General features: G+C 31.5%; 1 protein-coding gene across 1 annotated transcript in view; it reads right to left on the minus strand.

Moving 5' to 3' along the window:
• Positions 1-24131, minus strand: part of YTHDC2 (3'-5' RNA helicase ythdc2) — a gene marked incomplete at both ends in the record, with an annotated part of 43587 nt that overhangs the window by 13456 nt on the left and 6000 nt on the right. Inside the window, 14 exons of the mRNA XM_035732853.2 lie at positions 687-848; positions 4763-4853; positions 5651-5744; positions 6597-6901; positions 7150-7426; positions 9050-9158; positions 9901-10095; positions 12127-12287; positions 14690-14797; positions 16037-16274; positions 18194-18617; positions 19934-20091; positions 20824-21056; positions 22363-22556. Coding sequence (XP_035585718.2) covers positions 687-848; positions 4763-4853; positions 5651-5744; positions 6597-6901; positions 7150-7426; positions 9050-9158; positions 9901-10095; positions 12127-12287; positions 14690-14797; positions 16037-16274; positions 18194-18617; positions 19934-20091; positions 20824-21056; positions 22363-22556 — 2749 coding nt within the window. The remainder of the gene's footprint in view (positions 1-686; positions 849-4762; positions 4854-5650; positions 5745-6596; positions 6902-7149; positions 7427-9049; positions 9159-9900; positions 10096-12126; positions 12288-14689; positions 14798-16036; positions 16275-18193; positions 18618-19933; positions 20092-20823; positions 21057-22362; positions 22557-24131) is intronic.

Genomic DNA, 24131 nt, shown 5'->3' on the forward strand with positions numbered 1-24131 from the left:
CAGAGAATGAAATAACTAATAATTTTACACTGATTTAAAGTAACCACTGATGTTGTGAATAATAATAATAATAATGAGAGCTTTATGGTTAAACCATTCAGTTTATTTAATACATGATTTCTAAATGCATTTAGTTGAGCTCAAAGCTTTCAGCATTGAATGAGATTGACTATTTCCAAAGTCTTATATATTCATTCCAAGGAAAATTTGAATTTATTTAGAATTGAGTGGTAAATGTAGGTTGTAAATAATGACATTTGCTAAAATGCTGAATGTACAATTTAAAATGATTATTAAATGATATTCTGTCTGTCATTACGTAGATAAATAGCTACCAAAATATATGTCGGGATTATTCAGATAATTATGGGTAAATTGCAGTTAAATTTTATTGAATCATCTTGATATCTATTTACCATGACAAAACACACGCTGACCCGTTGATATGAGCATTACAGTAGCCTTAACGGAAGATCAACTAAATCGTTTGTTGGCAGTAACTTTTTATCGACTATTAGACACTGCTTTACCTATCTGTGCCTCAGAAAATAGACTTACAGATGTCTTTATGGTGATATGAGATGCATAAGATTAGCTAAGACGTAGAAGTGAACCACCACCGGAAGAAATATTTTCAATGAGTATTCTATGAGATTCAAATGGACTAAACTTTGAAATTAACTTACTTCAACAACATGTCCACTTAGACTTCCATGTCTTTGTTCAGAAAGAAAACTGTAGCGTAAACTACTGTACAAACGAAAACACACTCCGTTTGTGTTTTTTCCAACTCTGTTTGTAGGATAAAAGGCATTTATTAAAGAGTTAAGACAGTCTGTGCATCGTGGCTTAATTACAATTGATTTATCACAGTTTATTATACTGAGAAAATTCGGAATATGTGCAATAGCTTATATTTCTGAAATTTCATAAAGGTTTCAGTGATCAGTACTGTCAATCTATAAACAGAATAAAAATGCAGCATGTTTAAAGAACAAAATATTTCTCACCTAACGATAGTTCCTATCACAACGCGACTCATGTTACTTTATTTCTTTACGTTTGCTTATGTTATTATCTGCTTATAAAGATTGTTTATTGATCGTCCTAATACATGGTTAACCACTTGTTTTAAAATGATATAACTACTACTTCAAGTAGATTATATCTTTACATAAGTTCAATAAAAGTCTAATATAAGTACTAGTGACTGAAGATAAAAGTAGTCAATAGAGATAAGTGTCAGTTTAATCATACAACATGATATTCCAGGAAATTTCATTTAGATACAAACCCAAAAATGAAAATAGTACTTAATTTAGATGTATAGTTATCTCTGAATACACTCAGTCAATCATTTTATGATTTGAATAGTACAAAGGCATCAGTTTTGCATTTTAAGACTGGTGTATAAATAGATGAAATTTCTAAGTATTTCGACTTAGCAAATATTATGAGTTGGAAAAACATTATTTGAGCATCTTTCACTGTTTCCCACTAAAACTTTAGAATTTCACTTTTGCTTAAAATATGAAGTATATAAGTAAGTTGTTGAACCATTCCGTCTAACACTTTAATGTACCTAGCATATAATCAAAGTAGTTTTGGGGGATACCCTTTGCCCCCAATACAATAACGCTTTCCTTCGGTAAATATTTTTACGGCTAAAACTTTGGTTGTTGACTAAACTGAGTGTTAGGTTCCTTAAAACTCGCTGACATTCTTTGTTTAGAATCTACAACACCTCTCAAATAAATTTACATCCATCATCGTCCATATGCGTTACTATGAACGAAAAGGGTAGTTAATATATTTAGTGTGGTGTTTCTCGGATTCGTGGCACATACTTTGTATCAAACATAAATAAAACATTTTCTAACACTTTTGACTGGGATTATCAATTATAATACAGACATTAACTTGTGTATAAAGCGTTTAGGTTTATGTTGAAAGTACCTCGACGTTCTTTGAATTGCGTTTGACTTTAAAATCCATTGGTTTCTTAGAGATGTGGTCTGAGTCCAATCAAGGAACTCCTCCTTTTGAATGAAAACAAAAATGATGTTTATATTTTAAAGTATATTTTGGATAAAATGGTTTAACGTATACGTAGAGTACTGGCAACTGTTAACTGAAACGTAAATATCAAAATGTTTTATTAGCGTATGGTCAGTTTTTCCGTAATAACAATCTGATAACAGTAGTAATAATAAATTTCATTTATTCTCGTTGACTAAGAAAGATGGAAACTGTGTCACTAACCTAGCAATCTCATCAAACTAATTAAAGAGACAGTACGTCGGTCAATGGTTTTGATTTATGGAAGACGCAATACAAACTTCATAGAAGTAAGAAACTATCTTTTCAAAATTTAACTCCAAAACGTATTTATTTATAAATACTAAATAAGAGAGAATATTGTAGAGATTACTCTTACTTAAAAAAGTAATTATGGAGAGAAGAAAAATAGCATATTTTTCAGTTTTATCTGAAATATAAAAATGCTAAATGAACAACAACTTTCATTTATATATAAATGTTCATACTGCCGCTAAAATGTTAGGATAAAATAACATAAATTGAAAGTAAAAGAGATGAAAATCAGTGATAAATCCTAGACTATTTTCTAAATGAAAATCTATTAGGAAGGGAGTACATCTGTTAGATGAAAGGACACAACTATGCTTTTTGATATAACAGTGAGAAGACGAAGTCGATCTGAAAAATGTGATGTATTTGCGCCATACATTTCAAGCAATCTGATTATACATACATTTCTCAAGCCATTTTGTATGAAAATTAATAAAAGTAAGTTCAAACACATCACATTTTTCAGATCAACTCCGTCTTCTCATTGTTCTATCAAAATTTTATAAAATGGGCTTTTTACTTTAAACTCAATCTTTGTTACAATGGTCTGAAATTTAATCATGAATCTCAAAAAACTTTAAGTAGCAAACAAGCTTAATCGAAGATCGAAGTCCCACGAATAATAAATATCATGCCCAATGAATAAATTAGTTACTGTTTTAACTCGATACTTTAGTAAATAACGCGTCACTATGTTGAGAAGATAAATTAAAGCATCAACACTGGGATGTGGACACACCCAGCTCAAGAGTCCCGAACAGAACAAAATTTGTATCTTGAATTCCACTGCTAGCCAAGATCCAAAAACATTATAAGGTTTGTAACTAAAGTCAATATGAGGGCATCCGCCCAGGGTACACATGGACCTTTAGAGAATTATGAAATCTAGCCTTTAATGTTATCTACGGAAAAAGAACAAACAAATTAAATCAATGTTATACTTAATTTTTCGTAAAATTGATTACATGAATAAAACTAGCAAGTAACAATATGTAACAATTTACTTTTTGTAGCAGATATCTTAGAAAACGGTGTTTTTTATGAAGCTTAAGAACATCACTTTATGGTACTTAAACTCGTTTTTCCTCTTTGTCTCTGACAGAAATTATTTGTTAGAAGAATCATGTGAAATTCCTCTTTATGACAATATAATAAAGCCAAAACAACTTCATGTCAATATATTAATTATCATATAACATACCACACAGTTCAATCCACAGTCAATAATATAAACGACATCATCAAACGTCATGGATGTCTCTGCGATACTTGACGAAAGTATCTAGAAAAGAAATGTATACTTTGTTTGGAAGATATTATTCCCATAAAATATCTAATAATAAAATTATGCTCCTTAAATCTACTTGCTGAAGTTAATGTTTTATTAGGAAAAACGTTTTCTTGATAGTATAGGGGTTTGTCGAGACTGATTAGTCTATAATTTGCCTTGTGGATTGACTTCAACTGGACAACTACTTAAAACTGCACGATATTTTACAGATGGATCATGATAGTATAGCGCTACTCAATAGTGTGAACCCACGACATTACTAAGTATCCAACTTAGGAATTTCATGTTGCATCACCAAATCTTCAGTTACAGTAATGTCAACCCGCCACCAAACAATGTTTATTTATCTACAGACTATTTTTAGAACATCAGATTTATCATCAGAACCATGCTAATATACTCTTATAAAAAATGGCCTAGTGATTTTACACTGATAAATTAAAATTGTCGACAGTCGTAGCGACAATATATAAAAACGGAGATGCATGCACAAATAATTTTCTGCTCAATAAACTCTTACCAGGTTCTACATTCTTACATTCATAGAATAATTATTAATTCAAATGTGCAACAGTAGAAACCATTAAGAATTCATTAAAAGAATATTCTTCATTTATATATCTGTGCTTCAGTACGATAGTAGATTTTAGATAACAAATTAAATTGAGTAAAAGCCATATGGAGAAAAGTAAAACTCAGTTACTTGAAATTTGAGTACAATAAATACTCGATAATTTAATCTTTTGTTTTTATCTACTCAAAGACTGATTAATAACTATGCTATAGAATATATAAGTTTGATTGATGAATAAAACAACACATAATATCAGATTTTTTAAAACTTGATATTTAGATTGACGACAAATAAACCACTAACTGTAATAATCAATGCCATTTTATCAATGCAATGATACATCTAAGTGATGGAAACCTTAATGCTGGTAACACAAGTTTTAGGTCTTTATGGAGAACTTTATCTATTTTGGTAAACTTGTAGCTTACAATTTTTCGCAAATTATCTTTATGATATTTTTGAAAGAATAGTGAAAACATAACAGACAATACTGTTACATACATTTCACTTTAATACAATTGACTTACTAATTTACGGTGCGAACGTGAAGACTGAGCATATATAATTTTCAAATCAGCAACAAGCATTCGAGGGTGAATAATAAATATTAAGGGATTTCTGGAAAAATGGGAAATGAATATAATTACTGAAGGATGTGCGCATTGGAAAGAACGTAAAAAGGAGCATATTCTCGAAAATATAAACACACATATATCAGATTTTAAATTAGTTGTATTTGTGATTCAAATTATTATTCACACGTTATTAAGATAATGAATACTATAATTTTTAAGTTACGATTCGGTTGTAATCGACATATTCAGTGTTGTGATAAGGATTTTAATATTTGTATAGTAAACATAATAACAAATAGTTGAGTTTTTCATAGTTATGAGCCTTACTAAAACTTAGGCACACTTCACTACATGCCATAGCTTTAGATATTTGATTCACTGACTATCATATTCAATCAAATAAGTAGCAAACAGTGAATTACTTTCAGAATAAATTCAATGTCCAAAAAAACAAAAAATAACTACTTAACATTACATACGAAGTGAAAATAAAATTCAATAAATGTGGTAAATAAAGAAATGATAAACAAAACAATATTTAAAGGTAGAAAGTTCCCATATTCCAAAGGATTTTCCTTCATTAAAAGAATTTTTAAAGAATAAACATCTATTGAGAGATACTGAATACTTATACAAATTATCCAATGTTGACTACGTAAGCCATTGTAAATCTGCTTAAATGTACCCTTCGTTCAAAACAAGAGACATCAAACCGTGCATTAAATAACTTTTGAAATTGTACATACTATGATTTTCAGAAATCAGCCACTTATTCTAACACAGTCTATATGACATGTGATGGGGTTTACGTAAAAACAAAAAGGTGCATTGTTCACATACTCTGACGATTTCCATGGAGAAGTGTCAGGATCCAGTAATCGTCCTCGTAGTGTTATAATCTCTTCATATGATGGTAGAAATATTAATATTACACCTGAAGAAGAAAATTATAGGCTTATTTAGACGAACAATATGAAAAAGATGATTATCCACATTTTTTAAAGTGTATTTGTTCTCTAATATATTTTGGCGGTCGCTGTACGTGGAATGCTTTTCTATTAAATAATATCAGGTGAGTAAGAAAATCTTCTATAAACACCATGATTATTTGAATAAATTTTAGGACTTAAATGTTATGGTGGAGTAAATATCATCTTTAGCAATAATAACAGTAAAGGAAACTTTTTAAAGAAAAGACAGATTTCAGTTATATGTATTTGAAACAACATGGAAAGGTGTGAAAATAAACCATAGTATTCAAAGAACGCAACACTATTAAAAGGATCTACTTGAGCTACAAGTGCTTCCCGCTATTTCATAATGATAATGAAGAAAAATAATATTGGAAATAATATTGTGGAAAAATTACCGAGTACCTCAGGATAAGCGCTCAATGTTATTATAGAAATCTTTAAACGAGATGTTTTTTATTACAAATATTGATAAACATATGTGCATTAAGAGACATAGTTTCTTTGAGCATTTCTTGATTGGCAGTAGCACAACATTATTTCTAGGTTTAAAGCATCCTCATAAACTGATGAATAAACGAAAGCGTTAATCTTGCACAAATGTGAGTCATTCAGGGCTCACAAAAGTTCTAAGGATAATTAAATGAGATTTAACTAACCCTCGTATGATTTTAAATAATAATAATATGTTTATTGTGTAAAACTAAACCAGACTGTGGATGACCAAGTAGAGTGACTATTGAAATATGACTATCAGAACAAGTTTTAAATTTAGAGATGTTTAATCTAACTGATTTAAAAATACTACTTCTCACCTCTTGGTAACGAACTGTCGATTTTCACAATTAATGCCGTTAGAAGATCATAATCCACTACCGTTTCTGGCTCCATATTGTTTCTAGCTGATTGATAGGATGAAAGTAATTTGTAACGGAAATTCAGGGAATTCGTTAATACTTTTGTTTCTCCAAAACTATCTAAATCAGTTGCGAATGGTTGGTGATCGTTGAAAGTACAATTATCAAATTGTGATCTGCCTATCGGACTTTGAAACCAAGATCCAAATCTTAGAAGTATAGCCTCCCAATTTTCAGGCTCGTATCGAAGGCTTGAATTAATCCTAAAAAATATGGAATGTGAGTGGATAACGGCTTAGATCTTATTAGGTTTCATAATGGAGGAAGGCCCAAATATGAACATTCTGTAATAATCTATAGTTTATGAACCCTCAAGAATAATAGAAGCGACCATTTGTGTAGTTATTTCACATACACTATGAGTGTTCAAAAATCATTATTTTAACATAAAACTAGTGATACACTTAAAAAATAATCACAGCCTATTGAGAAAAACAATTACAAATCTTACATATATGTTTTCAGTAAGTTTGCAACTTCGTTGTTATCGAATATACAAGCTAAATCATAAGCTGTAACTCCTACGGTAGTGTAATTTTCATCTTTGATTGAGATTTTTCGATTCTTTGGACCAAAAAGTTTAAAATCTTCACATTGCTTACGAGCTAGTCCAATTAAAGGTTCGTAAGGCATAGCCACACGCAGAAATGGATCAGCTCCATGATTCAATAGACATTTAACAGCCTCTAGGAGACCACCAGCAGAACACACCATCATTGGAGTCAATCCTTTTGGAAAATAGGAAAAGAAAGTTTGTTCATCCATTCACTTGCTGTCATGAGTATATTTTAACGGGCTTTCATTATCGTAGTAGAAATATTAAAATAAAAATGAAATGAAAACGGTATCTTTACATCTGGATGATTTAAATCATATTTTGAAAAGAAGCATTATTTGAAACAATCTTATAAGATTGGTATCATGAATGGAACAGTGTTAGGCCACCATTGGAAACCAGAAAGCATTGGATGGTCTTTACGTCTCCATATGAGACTCCTCAACAGCACGCATCCAAGATCCCGCAAACACGACTCGAACCCAGGACCGTTGGTCTCGCGTACGAACGCTTAACCTCAAGACTACTAACTCGGCATCCAACGGTATTGATTTCTAACTTCAACCAATCCATGATATTTCGTGGCCGTTCACAATTGTTTTCAGTCAGTAACTGCTTCACAACAGACACGGTTGAACTCCACTGGTTACGGCTCCTCACTAAAACTCCAGGAAATCCATCGTGGCGCCAGTCACATATTTTCCTAGCTCTATTTGCAATACATTTAACTAGATTTCTTTTATAACGAATGAGTATAAGGCTCAATAAATGTGTGTACTGGCTTGCTGAAGAACCTTCCCTATACTCACTTCTACTGACAGAACTATTTTCATATCTATTTTAACAAAACGTAAAGGAAATGTACTTTATTATCAAGTTCCTCTTCACACGTAAATTTGAGTGCTGAATGTTTATTGTCAGATAGTTTCAATGGTTCCTCTTTTCCAATGTCCTGATTGATGACAATGAAAGTATCATCAAAGTAACAACAATAAAAGTCAAGCTTATTCATAACCTCTTTGATAATTATTATGTGCTCACTAGTGACTGGCTTCAAGAGGTATTTCCTGGAGTTTTAGTGAGGAGCCGTAACCAGTGGAGTTCAACCGTGTCTGTTGTGAAGCAGTTACTGACTGAAAACAATTGTGAACGGCCACGAAATATCATGGATTGGTTGAAGTTAGAAATCAATACCGTTGGATGCCGAGTTAGTAGTCTTGAGGTTAAGCGTTCGTACGCGAGACCAACGGTCCTGGGTTCGAGTCGTGTTTGCGGGATCTTGGATGCGTGCTGTTGAGGAGTCTCATATGGAGACGTAAAGACCATCCAATGCTTTCTGGTTTCCAATGGTGGTCTAACATTGATTCATTCATGATGTCAATCTAAACTCAACAATCTTCACAACTATATACTGAGAACTCTGTAAGATTTTAGAACTTTTATAACCTACAGTTTTTCGGACACAGCCAGTTGAAATTCCCCATTACAGAAATGCTTTAAAATCTTGTTTAAATCAATACATGACTGCACCGCACTCAACGTGAACTGTCTGAAGAATGATCTGTTGAGTACAAATGACTGTTAAGTAATAACACAATGTGGAACAACCACCCTAAATGAAAACATTAATTTGATTCTTCCTAAATTTTAAAACAAATATTTTAAATAAGCTCGATTATGTCAACAGGTTCCAAAAATGATTGAATGTTGATACAAATTAGAAAGTATAAAAAGTAATACAAAATTAGAAATAAAAATAAGCTTTCATGTAAATATAGGATGAAAAAATACATACCAGAATTCGAGTGTTCGTAATCAACAGAAATCCAGCCAGCTAGAATACACTGAAGTAAATTTGTCAGACATGAATTTTTCACCTCAGTGAATTCCATTTCATTTATTTTCTACAAATTCAAATGTTCATGCAAAAGGCAACAAAACTAAAGTTTACAAAGTGTAAAGTAAATAGTAATGTCAAACGTAAGATGTAGTTATGATAAGGCGTGCAGAGGTTATTTTACAATGGAAACATAAAATATCAAATGACAATAGACTTTTATGATTCTATATTTTCTACAGTTTTTATCACCTTACGCTATTTCATAGGGGAAATTTATGCTTTATCAAACTAATACATCCTAGTATAAGGACAGTTAAAGGTTGAGAAGTCTGAAACACTATGAAGAAACCTTGGATAAATCATTAAGATACGTCATATCCTAATATTATTTGTTGACTTGAAACATTTGTCATCAGTATCAGATATCATTTAAATTATTTATCACTCATATATGAAAATGATGATAGATCATTTTATCATTAGTTACAATAATGTTTAAGAATTCCGATTATTCAGCATAGCACTTTAGACACTACTTTCAGCCAGTCTAAAAATGTCCTTGCATTCTTAAGTAAACAAAAACCATTCGCTGAAACATGGAAATAGGAGTTTATTTCGTTCCAATGATCTGTTATCGATGATTTTATTTTCAGGGGTGTAGTGATCACTTCCAAATGCCCTGGTACGGTCGAAGGTGGGGAGAAACAGCTCTCCCTCTCGAAACACTCTCACATGGCCACGTGCATGCAAAATATTGAAAATTTGTCACTTTAGGAAATTAACCCGAAACAAGTAACTCGTCTAACCTTCATATGTTGTTTATTTAATTCGTTTCTATTGAGGTCAAGAACTGTATGAAGCCAAATACTCCATAGTAAGTTATTTGCGTGTTTGTTTGCAAAATCTGTTGAATAAACCTCTGCACAGTCGTCTGTTTGATTCAATATTTGATCATATTTCAAATATGATACAGCATGAACTTCAGGAAGCACTGGAGGTTTCTGGAATATATATGAACAAAAATGCATTTGACTAAACTCAACGCTATCCATAATCTCAATCAATTTATTATTACTTGAGTTCACAATACGTACTACCCATCTTCATTATCATCATCTTAATTTTGTCGTGAGATAAATATGTTGCATGACTTACGTTTGTATTATGCGTGACGTTAATAACACAGTATTATAATATATCAGTCCTTGATATTCCTTTTTTACTACTAACAATTTTTTTATTCATTACCATATATTTAGGGCATTAGAGCATTTTCAGAATGAAATGTTTCCACAAGTTACTTTTATTCTTCATTAAAGAGAATGATTGACTGCTAAACATTTTTAGCTCAAAAGATTCTTGATTAATTCTGCTTTTTTAAGGAGATTAAAATGAGAATTTCTTTCACGCATTAGTCTCATAAATTCCTCAGACATGTTTTATCAAGTCAGTCATTCGTCGTCAGATTCCGCTGCACCTACTGAAATATACAGGAAAATAAAACTTAACGGTCTATTCACATAGCAACTGAATATCGTTACGAACTAAGTAGCTGTTATAACGGTTGGTTTTCCACGTTCACACATATGGAAAGTTAATTTACGTTAGACGAATATCTACACTAGATTCCCTCCTAGTGTCTATTCTACAGTACTTCAACACAACTCAGATCAAGAACACTTGATTAATCTGACTAGAACATAAATATATTCCCACACCAAATACCCGACACAATCCAACAACAATGAACAATCAATAATAATTACTATGAGGATAGGGGAATACATAACTCATCTGACACCTGTCAGACTATCTACATGTCCGACTAAGCGGACAACCAATCATTATCATTCTCGCCCACATATCAGTAACATTCATAGACCTTAATTTATTTCGAATAATCTCTCCACAGGTATACTATTAAGTAAAATTTCTAATCAAAATGTAGAATCTTATTACTCGAATACCCTGGACTAGGGCTGCCATAAACAAATAACAGCTTCAAAGTTCAAATTCTGTTCAATAAACGTATGGGATTTTCGCAAAATCAAGATCTTTGTATCAAGCAATAAGTCAGTTACAAATAACTCTAAAACGATATCTAATCTCTTCATTAATAAGTTTATAACTAATGACAAGCATTGACCTTTCATGATTTTAATGAAACTCAACAATCTCTACGACCCTATACTGATAATAAACTGTTATCCAACAATGGATGGGAACCTAACTCGTAAATAGCAAATATAAGCAACCTGTTCATCTTAATAATTAAAGCCTTGAGCGACATTAAAGATCCAAAAAGTCATGAAAATACTAGAGCGAATAAATTTCATAAAAACTGACACTTTCTCAATAAATTCATTAATCCTAACCTCTAAAAACCATAAATATAATACTTTTTAAATTGGGATATGAAACCAAAATACACAATTCTAGACCTATCTATCTCGAGATTCATAATTTCTTTTATTTTCGCTTATAAGAGAGCTAGCAAATATCCCAAACTTTTCTATTATCTTTTGACTATTCTTTCATAATGTACTATTTTTAAAAAATGAGGCCGATTACAATCCGCTGAACATTTATTATTATATCATATTTTATGGTACATACAAAAATTGGTTCTTATTTTGGCTGGTAAACGTCTAATAATGACTTTCGTTTGAGATTTTACGAACAAAACAAAAACTGTTATATTTTGTATAACACAACCAGCTTGTAGTGAACTGAATACTCATTGGTCTATGGTTGGCTTCTGCAGACCGAAACAATTGGAATACTACCAATCGTTCTAGTAACTAGTTTTGGATGAAAGTAGATTTGAGTTATGAAAGCGGCAAAGAAAGTAGTAACTATTTATTATTTATGTAGTCACGAGGTCAAAATCTACGTAATATAAGTGAATATTCGGCGATATTAGTAATTTGACCTTTGAGTCTAGAGGATGTATAGTCAAAAGAAAATTACGCTTGACTTCAAGTTGTCACTCCTACTATAAAACCACAATAAATTTGTGATAAACATAATACCTTTGGTACGGCATTAGACACGGATGTATTGAATGTTTTATCTTCAACCATACTGACTGTATTTGCATCGTCAGTTGTAATAATGTGATACTCACATGGAATATATTTATCAAATTCCTTAGTTGTAAGCCAAAAATACATATTACGACAGCGTACAACATCTAAATGGAAAATTTATTTTTCGAAAAGAAGAATAGATAAACAGAGCAATAAACGTCAAGGAAAAGCTTATTTTATATATCACAATACAAACTATGCATATTAAAAAGGCGTCTGACTATTTTATATAACTTTAGCTAATTTCCTGTTTCTAATATATCACTGAGCTACCATATTCACGTTAAACCACTCCTAGACATTAGTATTTTAATGATTGATGAGAACAGACTACTTAAATTATAATTACACCTTTTCCATAGAATATTACGCGAATGGGAATCAGATGAGCTGAAGATTTCTCTAAACAATAAACTGCGTGCGAATCATATCAGTGCATAATATGACATCATTGTGTTATGTTTCGAATGAAAAATCTATTTCAGAATTATAATCACAAAACATTCTTAGATAACTCACTCCATCATGTTTACGATACTTTTGAATAGTAGTAATTATTAATTTTAAATAACACATCATATCACATTTCATTTATTAATTCTAACCTAAACAGATATAACCAACATAAATGCAGCATACACTATTTTCCAAAAAGAAAACATTAAAAATAAAGATCCGAATTACAGAATCCTAGATAAAATGTACATATACAAGCAACATTTCATTCTTGAATTATCACTGACAGATACCATATAGATTTCTTCATTCGAATCTTTTTAATTACATAGTTACTAATCAAACAATATTTATTTCTAGATCTGCTTGATTACAAATAGAATATTCACCATTAACAAGTAGATGATACAAATTCAATTAAACATAGGAATTCGTTTCATTAGTATGGTCATTTTAAAAAATAAATATTTGGTTTAGATTAAGTCAGTTTGTTTTATGGCAACTACGGTTGATTATTTATGACACTGATTATCAATTGTGACGAGACGAGATCTGGTTGAAATCTTATTACACAACTAGTTGCACCTTAACTTTTATCTTGTTGAACTTTGTAACATTTTTTTTATAAGAATGTACCTATCTTACTCGAGGATATGTAAACTGGACAACTTATGAATAATTGGGAATTTCTGTCCATCCATTCTTCCGAGTTAGTATATATAATTTAATCATTTTATTATGGATATTTAAGTAAAGATGTCAGTGTCTTAAATCACAAATACCTTGCATCTCAAATTTTTTATTCATCTTATAATCCTTTATACAGACAACCTAAGCAATAAACCTTGATAATTTTGTTTATTAAAATTCAAAAGTCTTGATCATGTTGCATTACACTGTCTTTTAAGAATATCATTAAGCTCACGGCAGTTTTTGTATTTTTTTATTCAATCTTTTCACCCCATTTAAAAAAACATTTTCATCTCATTTTTCAATTTTTTAAATTTCGTTTCGTCCAATTAAATGGCTAGTTCTAAATTTGTTATAATCGGTTGTTTCTTAAAATTGATATAAAATGTAGGTGTTTGTCGACTGAGCATCATATTCTTGAATACATTATATCTGGCTGTGATCTGAAATTATGCAACTATTCTCCCGCCTGATGTTCACTCGAAATGTGGAAAGGTAAATAAAATTCTTTATGCATGACAGTCTTTTGTAGTTTCCAAAGTTATCTTTCATTTATTGAAGCATTGAACGGGACTTTCTACCGATATGTGTGAGATCATTTGTTATTTAAGAAGCAAAAGTAGTAAAATGCTTTTAGACCCTCTGCGAATCTTTTTGAACAAAGCAAGACAAATTTTTCTATTTAAACGGATTGTCTTGTCGTCACGTTTTCGCCTACTGTACATACACCAAAGCTATCTCACCAGCATTGCGATTGACAATTACTTCCCTGTCCAAGTATGCTAACTAATCATAAAAAAGTATTATATTCATTAGTAAGACGTATATCTGAAGATCAATGTAGTGTTGTCTATAACTCCGCGCATCAAGTGGTTTACGGAGATGGAATTTTTTCCATAAACTCAGAAGAATTCAATGACCGAGACAGCGACAATGCAATGTTTCATTTGTTTTGTGCTTATTCCATAGATTCCACTGTCCCATGTGCAGCGCCATTGTGCTGGTGATTTATAAAGACATATAACTCCCTAAAGAAATCAATGTTCACATCCTATCCAAACAGAACTTAAAAGACCGAATCACCATTCAACTAACTACATGTACTAAACAATTTAGATAGTCTTTTGCGTACAATATATTCAACCAATACCGCATGACTAATCAGATAACTGATGATAAATTATGAGTTGGAAATAGTTGTAAAAATTTAATGGCCATTTAATACTACTTACTGTGACGTATTAAGACATGAGATGCAGTAGATTATTTTTAAAAGTGCACTCTGAAGCATTTCTACCAAATCGTTAACAAAAATACAAAAGTTTCACTCATTTGAAACATGCTTTCTTTTCAGAATTACCTTGGTCCATACACGCTAATGCTTCATTCATTCGTGACGTTGAATAATCAGTCCATTCTAAAATATCTTCTAGATGATAAACTCTTACTTGTTTTGCACGGTACGGTACTTTAAATTATTTAGAATGAAAATTAAAAAAGAAGGATTACAGTCCGAATTATTTAGCGATTTGAGAGGAATCTAAAACCTAACGTTGCTGGACCCGAACTAATGTAAAAGAAGCTGAGATATGCATTTATGTTTCCTAGACTTCTAAGTTAGACTGATGAACTACTGTTACTCCGCTTAAAGTATGACAAGCTGACAATTATTGACATTGCTATAACCAGGGTCTAATGACACCTAACACAATCAAAACAAAGGGTTTCAGATAAAATCTGGAAACTTGATATAGATGAATCTCTCACTGACATCAACAGTATCATGGATCTGATGTACGACCAGTGGACCAAAAAAGTGACAACAGTTAGACGGAGTAAAATACATTTCATGTAAATAGTAACTCAGCTAACTGTATCCTCTAATCACAGGGAAGGTGATCATGATAAACTGCTTATAAAGAATTTCCAATAGCTCATTTCTTTTAAAGCTAATGTTAATTACGAAATTTTAGAAATTGACAAGTGGATGCGTTCGAATATCTAACTTTTCTCTTAGGAATTTTTAATTTTTGAAAGTCAGGCACTTCTGTGATTTCTTAGATAGTAACGGGAACATTTAAAATTACACCTTCAAATAAGTTATCCTTATTTTACCGGTAACGTCAGTCTCTTACTGATGACTATGGAAAGCATAAATCTGTTAGAGAGAATATTGAGTCGAATAATTTCTAGAACTTGACCCCTATTTTATGAAGCTATCACAGGTTAAGAATTGCTATTAGATCTTGCAAATGAGAAGTCCTATTTTGTTACTCATATTGGTTCATAGAATATACCATAACTATTAACACATTATAAAACACATCCGCACTACGAAACGTTTAAACACAAACTTTGTTGTTATTCCTAGGTCCATGCATTGGTTTTATAAGAGTTCAAAGAGTATTTGACTGTCTTCTGTATGTACTTGACAGCTTTACATACAGTTATGAATTACGTATTATGTTCACTAGACACCAGAATCACAGCATAATAATTTCACCGGATCTAAGTTCTGTCTCGGAAGTTGTTTGATTTATAGACGATAATATTGGTGATAGTCTTAAGTATAATATGTCTTTTTACCGATATTCATTCGAAAATTGTTATTAAATATCAACTACTCAAATGTCATAATATTATGTAGAAATAAGATCCATTCACAAAAACTTACTACTAATTATTGGAGCTCCATTATAGTACTTACTAAAACCCTGTAATGGTTTATAGACTACATTTTCAGATGATATATTATTCTGTATTTTTGCGATCGGTGGTCTATCCTTTTCTGTAAAATCAGGAGAAGGGTTATTATCTATTGAATGTGATGAAACTGAAGTGAGTTTGTCGAAGCCATTATCAATTAAATTGAACTTCTGTCGTGCTTGACCTTTAAAATTTATAGATGAAATCTCATATTTGTGTTGTGCAGTAGTATTCTGAATCTACATGTTAAATAAAACAAATTCATTGGCAGTAGATGAATATTCGTTCATCATTCCAAACCTTATTTTCTTTAGTTATAACACGTCGTTCTATTCTAATTGAATAGATGTCGATGGGTTATTATTTCATAGAAAATATTTCCACATCCAAAATAAATTAACAACCAGTTAATGTGGAGATCTAATATCTATCATGACAAACTTAACATACCGACACCGAATAAATTTATTTAAACGTCTTAAAAAGTGTATACTATGATATATATGATACTTCAGGAATTTTAAATGGTAACTAATCATGAAAATGAGCATGTGTTTATTATTATTATCATTATTATTAATGGCTTTATTCAATATTATATTTTGGTACAATATAGAATTCTCAGCACAGAGTATTGATCTTGTGAATTAGATATACATGGAATTGATATTATAAAGGAGACTAACCAATTCAGCATGCCAGAATAAAAGGTTCTTGTTTTTGTAAACTAGTACTAATCTGTTATTCATCTCATCGAGGTACTTTGCAGTCCAACCTCATCTACAAACATCTTTTATTCTTCTGTCATGTTTTAGCTGTTCTATTAGAATGAAATAAAATCCAACTAAAGGGTACTTCTTTCCTTGGTATGGCTTAAATTCCATAGTTACATCTAAATACCACATTGTTTTGGTAACGAAATATCTCGATTTATAAATTATTACGAATATAGAAAAGTTTTGAAAAAAGCTAAATTAGTGGAATCGGCAGAGTGATAAAGGCGATATTTATTATTAGTAAACGGATTTGAACTTAATAACCTTTTTGACACAATCTGTTCATTTTATTTTCGAATATAAACCTATTTTCGCGACTGATAAAAATCTGTGATGATTTGGACAGACTTGTGTACTTAACAAGCCAACACCTTTTCAGGTTTTGTTACTATACTTATATATCAGTATACTTATTAAAGTATGTTTGTATGGAGATTATGCTTATATTCAAGGTAATTTTCATTTCAACCATCTAGGGAGTGACAACTGTCTTATCTTATTTCTAAACCCAGCTGTGTAAACTCACTACCTCATTCGGTCCTTAAGGTCTAACTATTAGACAACAGTATAACTCACAAGAACGTCCAAAAAAATCCATTAGAAAAGGAGGTTGGTAAAATTTTTGAGTGTGAAATGTGTTTTTGAATATTATCTAAACAAATGGTGTAAAATTCAATTGGCATATAAGATACAGTGCCTTCAGTCGGTAATATGAGGAGGTAAACATAAAATAAAAATATGGTCAAAGTATGGTTTCAGAAACAACGTAGATTGTTATTATAAATAGTAGATTGGTGATGAGTTAGAGGAAATTTCAGCGGTAAGGTATTATAACGACAAAACATTTGTAGCCACTTGTTATGACTGAGACTTGTTACTTGGCATAAATGTATGAGACTGAAACAACTGGATGTACGGAAGATGACTATCTTATTATATCTCAACAAAAACAGAAGTGAGTCAGGAACTATAACTAAATTACACTGAACTACATATCATTTGCTTATATGGTCACTGGCCACTGACAGTAAACAATCAATAGCTTTATTAATGTATAAAATTCACAGCATCAAAAGAATAAACTGCTTTCAATATTAGATCCATCCTAACAAAATGGCTAAGATATTTTGAGCTGTCTTAAAATCACTATCGTTTTTCAATGAATTCGTCATTTACGATTTATTAGTCAGAAAAGTCTATCTTATCGTGATGTCGTAACCTGATAGTCAGTTAACAAATAAGAACTTTAATGTATAAAAACAAAAGTGTTCAATATAACAAAAAATCTAACTGGACGTATTTTAGTATTTTAGATGCTCATTTAACCGCAGAATAATAAAAGTACCTCATAAAAGTAGAAAAGAAGCAAAGTTTACACTTACTTCACAGTGGGTTATCGGAACAGAGTTTGGAGCGTTTATCAAATTCATTGGATTTCTGATCTCACTAAGTATGTTTTTGTGACAAAAATCGTGCGTATACATGCGAGAATTAACAACGAGAATCACTTTTAAATGCTGGTACTGAGTCAAAAGAGAAGGTATAATTGCCAACAAAATCCCATAGCCTACATCTGGATTATCAGCACGCCATGATTTATCTGTTTCACCATTACTGTCTGTAGACATCATTAGTTTAGCGTCAGTGTTTTGCAGTTTTGTTAAATGTAAGTTTTCCGGTATTTCGTTATCTTCTATTTCATCTACTATGATATGTGTGGTACCAGCCATAATTCTTGAATCTGCACATATTGTCCTCAGTAGCACTCCATGTGTACAAAACGTCAACAAAGTTTTAGGAGAAACCCTATATCAAAACATCGTTAATAAAAATAGAGATTACAATCATATGATTTTTATATGGGTTCCCACTTCAAAGTTTAATCAGGTCCGAATTATTATAAAACGATGACGTCGTGCATCCCACATTAATCAATTTCATGTTCACTGAAAGTGTTAGGCATGATATCATGCTAATATTACCTGCTACACCTGTCGCCTTATCATCAATTGACACTTTCTACATATCGTGATTAGTTGTGTAATTATTTTTCATTGCTACCATTGACTGTGCGATTGTAACGAGGAAACTCTGAAAATTGGGTAAACAAAGTCACATTCAGCAACTTAACAACCATTGAGTTGTAGCCGATGCCTAATGATTAAGTTTATTTTTCACCGAAAGACTAACGGATTTTTAAAATGAATTTAATTTGAAGGTTGTTAGTGAATTTTGTATCAAAGTGGAAATTTATTTTAGCATTTAACTTTTAAATACTGTAAACCTGTATTTACTGATAAATAATAATAAATGATAATATTCAGCATCCACCCCTATCTACTATATCTGACCTAATTCATATGATTCTATATATTGAGTAATTTCTAATTTGAATTCCATTATTCTCTCTCTCACCCCATGTTGACCATATTTATTTTGATCATTAATTTCACAATTTCAGTGAGCTTATAAACTGATTCAAGTTACACATCATATTAGCCAGCCCCAACATTAACGATTTGATTTGATTTTTACATAACAAACAACAAATCTTGATTCGCATATTACAATTTTGGATGATATACTCTGCCTTATATCTGACCAATTTTATGGATTATTGATTTAGATATGAGATAAATGTAGAACCTGATGAGAAATTCATTGAAAAGAATATTCTTTGTTCATATAATTGTATTTTAATATAATGGGAATTTTTCAGCAATTAAAATCTTGGTATTCGTTTGCTGTTAAACAATCTTTTAATCAGTCATTTGGTATAGTTATTTTTTTAAATACATTCATCTTCCCAAAAATAAAGTTTGTTGTACCATGTAAAAAAAATTCCTGGGTTGTTTGAAACGTAAATGATCTATCTCGTCAGTAATTAAATTTAAATATATGTGGATATTCAAATTTGTGTTATTATGAAAATAAACGGAACAAGTCCTAGATCATTGGTAAATATTATTGGCTTGTATAGTAAAACCATTGTTTACTAAATTCGTTAATCATTCCTCATGATGAACAAATTTAGTTGACTGTTTTTCAGCAATTTTGAACAATGGTGAAATAATTATTACTTTTAATAAAAAGTAAAATGATGTAATACTTAATACACCTACTTAGATTCCAGTCGAATTTGATACCCGACTGTTTGACCAGTTGTTTCTCCTCGTATTTGTGCTAAACGATCAGCATTAATATGGGCATACAGACGATATGGTTGGGAGCATATTATACGACAACGATGACTTTGCATGTAGCACTCATCTACTAAAATCTAAAAAATAAAGTTATCAAGACATTGCTAGATTTATTCCCAAAAGATTCTATCACCATCTTATCAAATATTTTAGTCGATGATAGATGGTACAAAATAAAACCAACCACTCATTTTTAGTAAAATAAATCCTCCAGTGATATCTGCACACAAACGTTTGCCCATCAGTTGGCGATATAGTTGCATACATTGTGATATGATAACTCATCATTTTTTCGGAATAATATACACTTTTTCACTCTGTTAGACGAAAAACTGCCGAGACCCAGATTGTTAAACCTAAGTGACCTGATAACAAAATTTCACAGGATATGCCACACAAAATAGGACGTATTCTCGAAAAAAGCATGAGTTTCCAGAAAACTTTCGATATATTTTATTTATACGTATAAGAAACAAGAAAGCTAAATCGCCGTGATTAGTTGCAGCACAATAAAATTCAATTCAATGATTATTCGTTCTAATCGACGGCCCATTATCAGCCAGCCAATAATATTCATTGGAGATAAAGGACGACATTCTATGACATTTACTAATAACATTTCGATGTATTATTTTGTATCAGTTTAAAAAATGTAGAGACAAATTATCTCCATTAATCTGGAATAGTACATTTTGTCAATTAATTAAACGCAATTACTATATTAAGCAAATAAACTCAGCTAACAACTATATTTGGAATCGTTTCACTAAGACTTTTAAATATCTGCTCGAAAGAAAATTATAAAATACCTGAGGCAAATAAGTAGTTTTTCCAATTCCAGGAGGTCCTGAGATTATTGTTATTGGATTAGAGTTTATGCAATTGATAATTTGTTCACGGCAATCCTCAATTACGTTTTCTTCTGAAGTATATTTTTCTTTAGTCCAGTGTAAATTCTTCTGTATAGACGATGGTGGCGGAATCTGAGGCACTGTCCCCATAAGTCGTCCCGTGGTACCCCTATATCGTTCTTTTCTGATTTCTGAAACATTATTATCGAAGAGATATTGAACTAATTAGTGTACATTGCTCCTGAAGAATCTTAAGAATTGAACAACTAAATGCGGTGAGACTCTAATTTATAGACGACCTTTGAACGAATCTTTAGCGACCTTGAGAAACATTAGCCAATCAGCAAACAGTCAGTATAGAGTAAAAATATGTTATACAAAACCAAGGAAATAAAGTGGATACGCTTCTTTTATATGGTTCAAAAACTTTTCAAGGTTAGAAAGAGGTTCAGAGGTTCTAAAATCGTAACGCATACGGTAGAGGAAATCATCCATACGACTACAGAATAGTCGGCCTCTGGAGCTATGATAAAGTCTCAAAAACTCTTTCAGCCTCTACAACATAGCTTCAATATTGTTTATGTGCACTTCGGTTGTTGAGTGCACAAAATGCTACTTGTGGATAACGACACGATGCACATAACCAATCCTATGTAGGAGTCTATACGCTCTCCAAACACCCGTATATATTGTAGTACCTGGCTGTAGCCAGTGTTACTGGTGCTTTTATTACCCAGTTCGCAATAATTGTCGTAATTCGCCTTGGTTAGGAATTATATATGGGGTTTTCATCACAAACTGACATCAGCTATAATGCCAGAAATTTATTTAGCCAAATGGACGAAAGGCTTTCGTGTTAAAATCCGAGATCTATTATCTTATACCTGATTGATTCGTCCACAAATTATATTCTCGCCGTTTTATTTGTTATAGCCGCTCAATTATCACGTTTTGTACAAAATTCCCCGTGAACCGATCGTACGTTAGCATTAAGCACTGAAGTTGGCGCCGTAACCTTGAAATCTCTAAAACGCCTCTGATTGACCCGTCCATAAATTAGTCTCGCCCTAAATGCTAAACAGTAGCGAATTCGAAATATATCTGGATTCGTTTTTTGACAGAAGTATATATCTTCACCCATTTTTATAAACACCTCGGCGTTCTCAATATAAACTAGGCTAATTCGCCGTAGGTATAAACATACTAAATTCAACCTCAAGCTGCCAACTTTGGGGAAATTTTGAGGAATTTCGGGGAAACTTCCCCAACGTTTGGGGAAATTTTGGAGTTTAGGTCTCATTTCCCCAAAATGAGCCAAATTTTCCCCAAAATCGGCAGCTTGGGGGCTCTTTTATTACTTTAAGTTATTTTTAATCTATAATGAAATATATCATAAACCGTTGCCTTTGAACCTTTGATAGCCCAGAAAAATAAACTGTCTGAAGTATCCCAAGGAAGATTTTCACTAAAGAAAGCAGAAGCCTAACACTTACCTACCTATATCAACCCGTGAAATTCCATCAACTGGAGGATAAAGTTCGAGTTTTTCTTTTGGTGTCACAGGATTATTTTCCAAAAGCTGAATTATCAAACTCTTGCTATCCCATGTTAATGAGAACTTTGTTTCAGAAAGTGTAGATGCGGAAAAAATTGGCGAACATTTTTCACTATCATTCAAGGTTCTTGTGTCACTGAAATTAAAAGTAAACAGGGATAACTGTATAATTTACTCATAAAAATCATAGAAAACGTTTTAATTTGAAAGACTAGGCTATTAGCCGCTCATGTAAATTTGGGTCCAATCGTATAACAAAAAAATGTTTTCCACAGTTTATTGTGAAGTATTCTACGAATACACTTAAATCTGAATACAATGACCCATATATCCTGGACTATTTTAATAAAATAAAGTGAAGTTAAACACTAGTGTTTTAACAGTATATTTGAGGCATAACTGTCATATAATATTTACGTATTGTATTGAAAAATGTTAGTTTTGTTCGGAATTTCATCAAATTTAGGAAACGACAAAATTAGAATACGTGACCATAAGACACCGGCTACAAGACTAAAAAAGTGACGCTTATACTGGGGAATCTACTGTGAACGTGAAGAATCTGAACAAAATGGAACTTTTTTGCCTACAGTTTCTAAGCATTTCTTTTATGTATTTTCATGTTGTGACGAAAATTAATTTCAAAACATGGTTGTAAAAACTTACACCAAATATTGTAGAATTATAAAATATTTGTTTAATACTTTTGAAAATGATTATCAGCTTATCATAATACTAAAATTGAATATTAAAAGTAAGAAAATACCAAATAATTGTCATATACAGTATGACAGTTTGTATCTTGGAATGTATATCTTTCTTAGTATGAACAGTGAATTGCAATAAGTGAAGTATTATGCATGTTTCGTCACCAGAAACCCCCAAAGGGATTCCAGAACTTTGTTCTTAACCTGTCTTCTTGATATGGAGACACGCTAAATTGCAGTTAAAATAAGTTTGATTTTAGTCTACTCTAGAACACAAAAAGCTAAGATGTAAAAACAAAACGATACGTTTCCCTAAAAAACCCTAAATTTAAATTCAGAAACTTAGTAACATGAATCATCATTTCAAACCGCAATAGGCATACGAAAAAATAAAGATTCTAACAAAATGCATTCCTTTAAATTTGTTGAATTTAAGTGTTTCAATTAGAATTTAAAAAATGTTTGTCATAGAAAATACAAATATTTAAGCCAGAGGTATATCTGTATGCATTATGATATTTCACTTTCTGTGGTATTTGTACGAACTAATGATTCCTTTGCATTTCATTCCTCGCTGATTATGAATTTCATATACAATATGTTCATTTGCCCTCACGTGGTTCTACATGCTGTGAATTGCAATATTTCAAGAATTTGAATACTTTTAATTATCATATTGATATCTTGATAGAGCCTGTGATTGAAAAGTTGGATATACATTCGAATTCTGAAGCTTTTGAAGGTTGCATATCGATAAACGCTTGATTAAATGGAGATGACTTCCTACACTACATGTCACTTCATTTTCCTTTGCTTCCTTCTCTGCGTTTCCATAATTTTCCGCTCAGATTAATGGTTGTATAAAAAATACATAGTCGAAATTCATTTTCTTATTTCATTCATTTGATCTCGTTATTCATAAACGCGAGGTAAGTCGATGACTATATACGCGAATTGGTGGCATGTATGTTTCGATAACAATCAGCAAGCAATCTATCTAAAGT

This window comes from Schistosoma haematobium, chromosome 1 (genome assembly GCF_000699445.3).
Source record: "Schistosoma haematobium chromosome 1, whole genome shotgun sequence".
In the NCBI taxonomy this organism is placed as follows: Eukaryota; Metazoa; Platyhelminthes; class Trematoda; order Strigeidida; family Schistosomatidae; genus Schistosoma; species Schistosoma haematobium.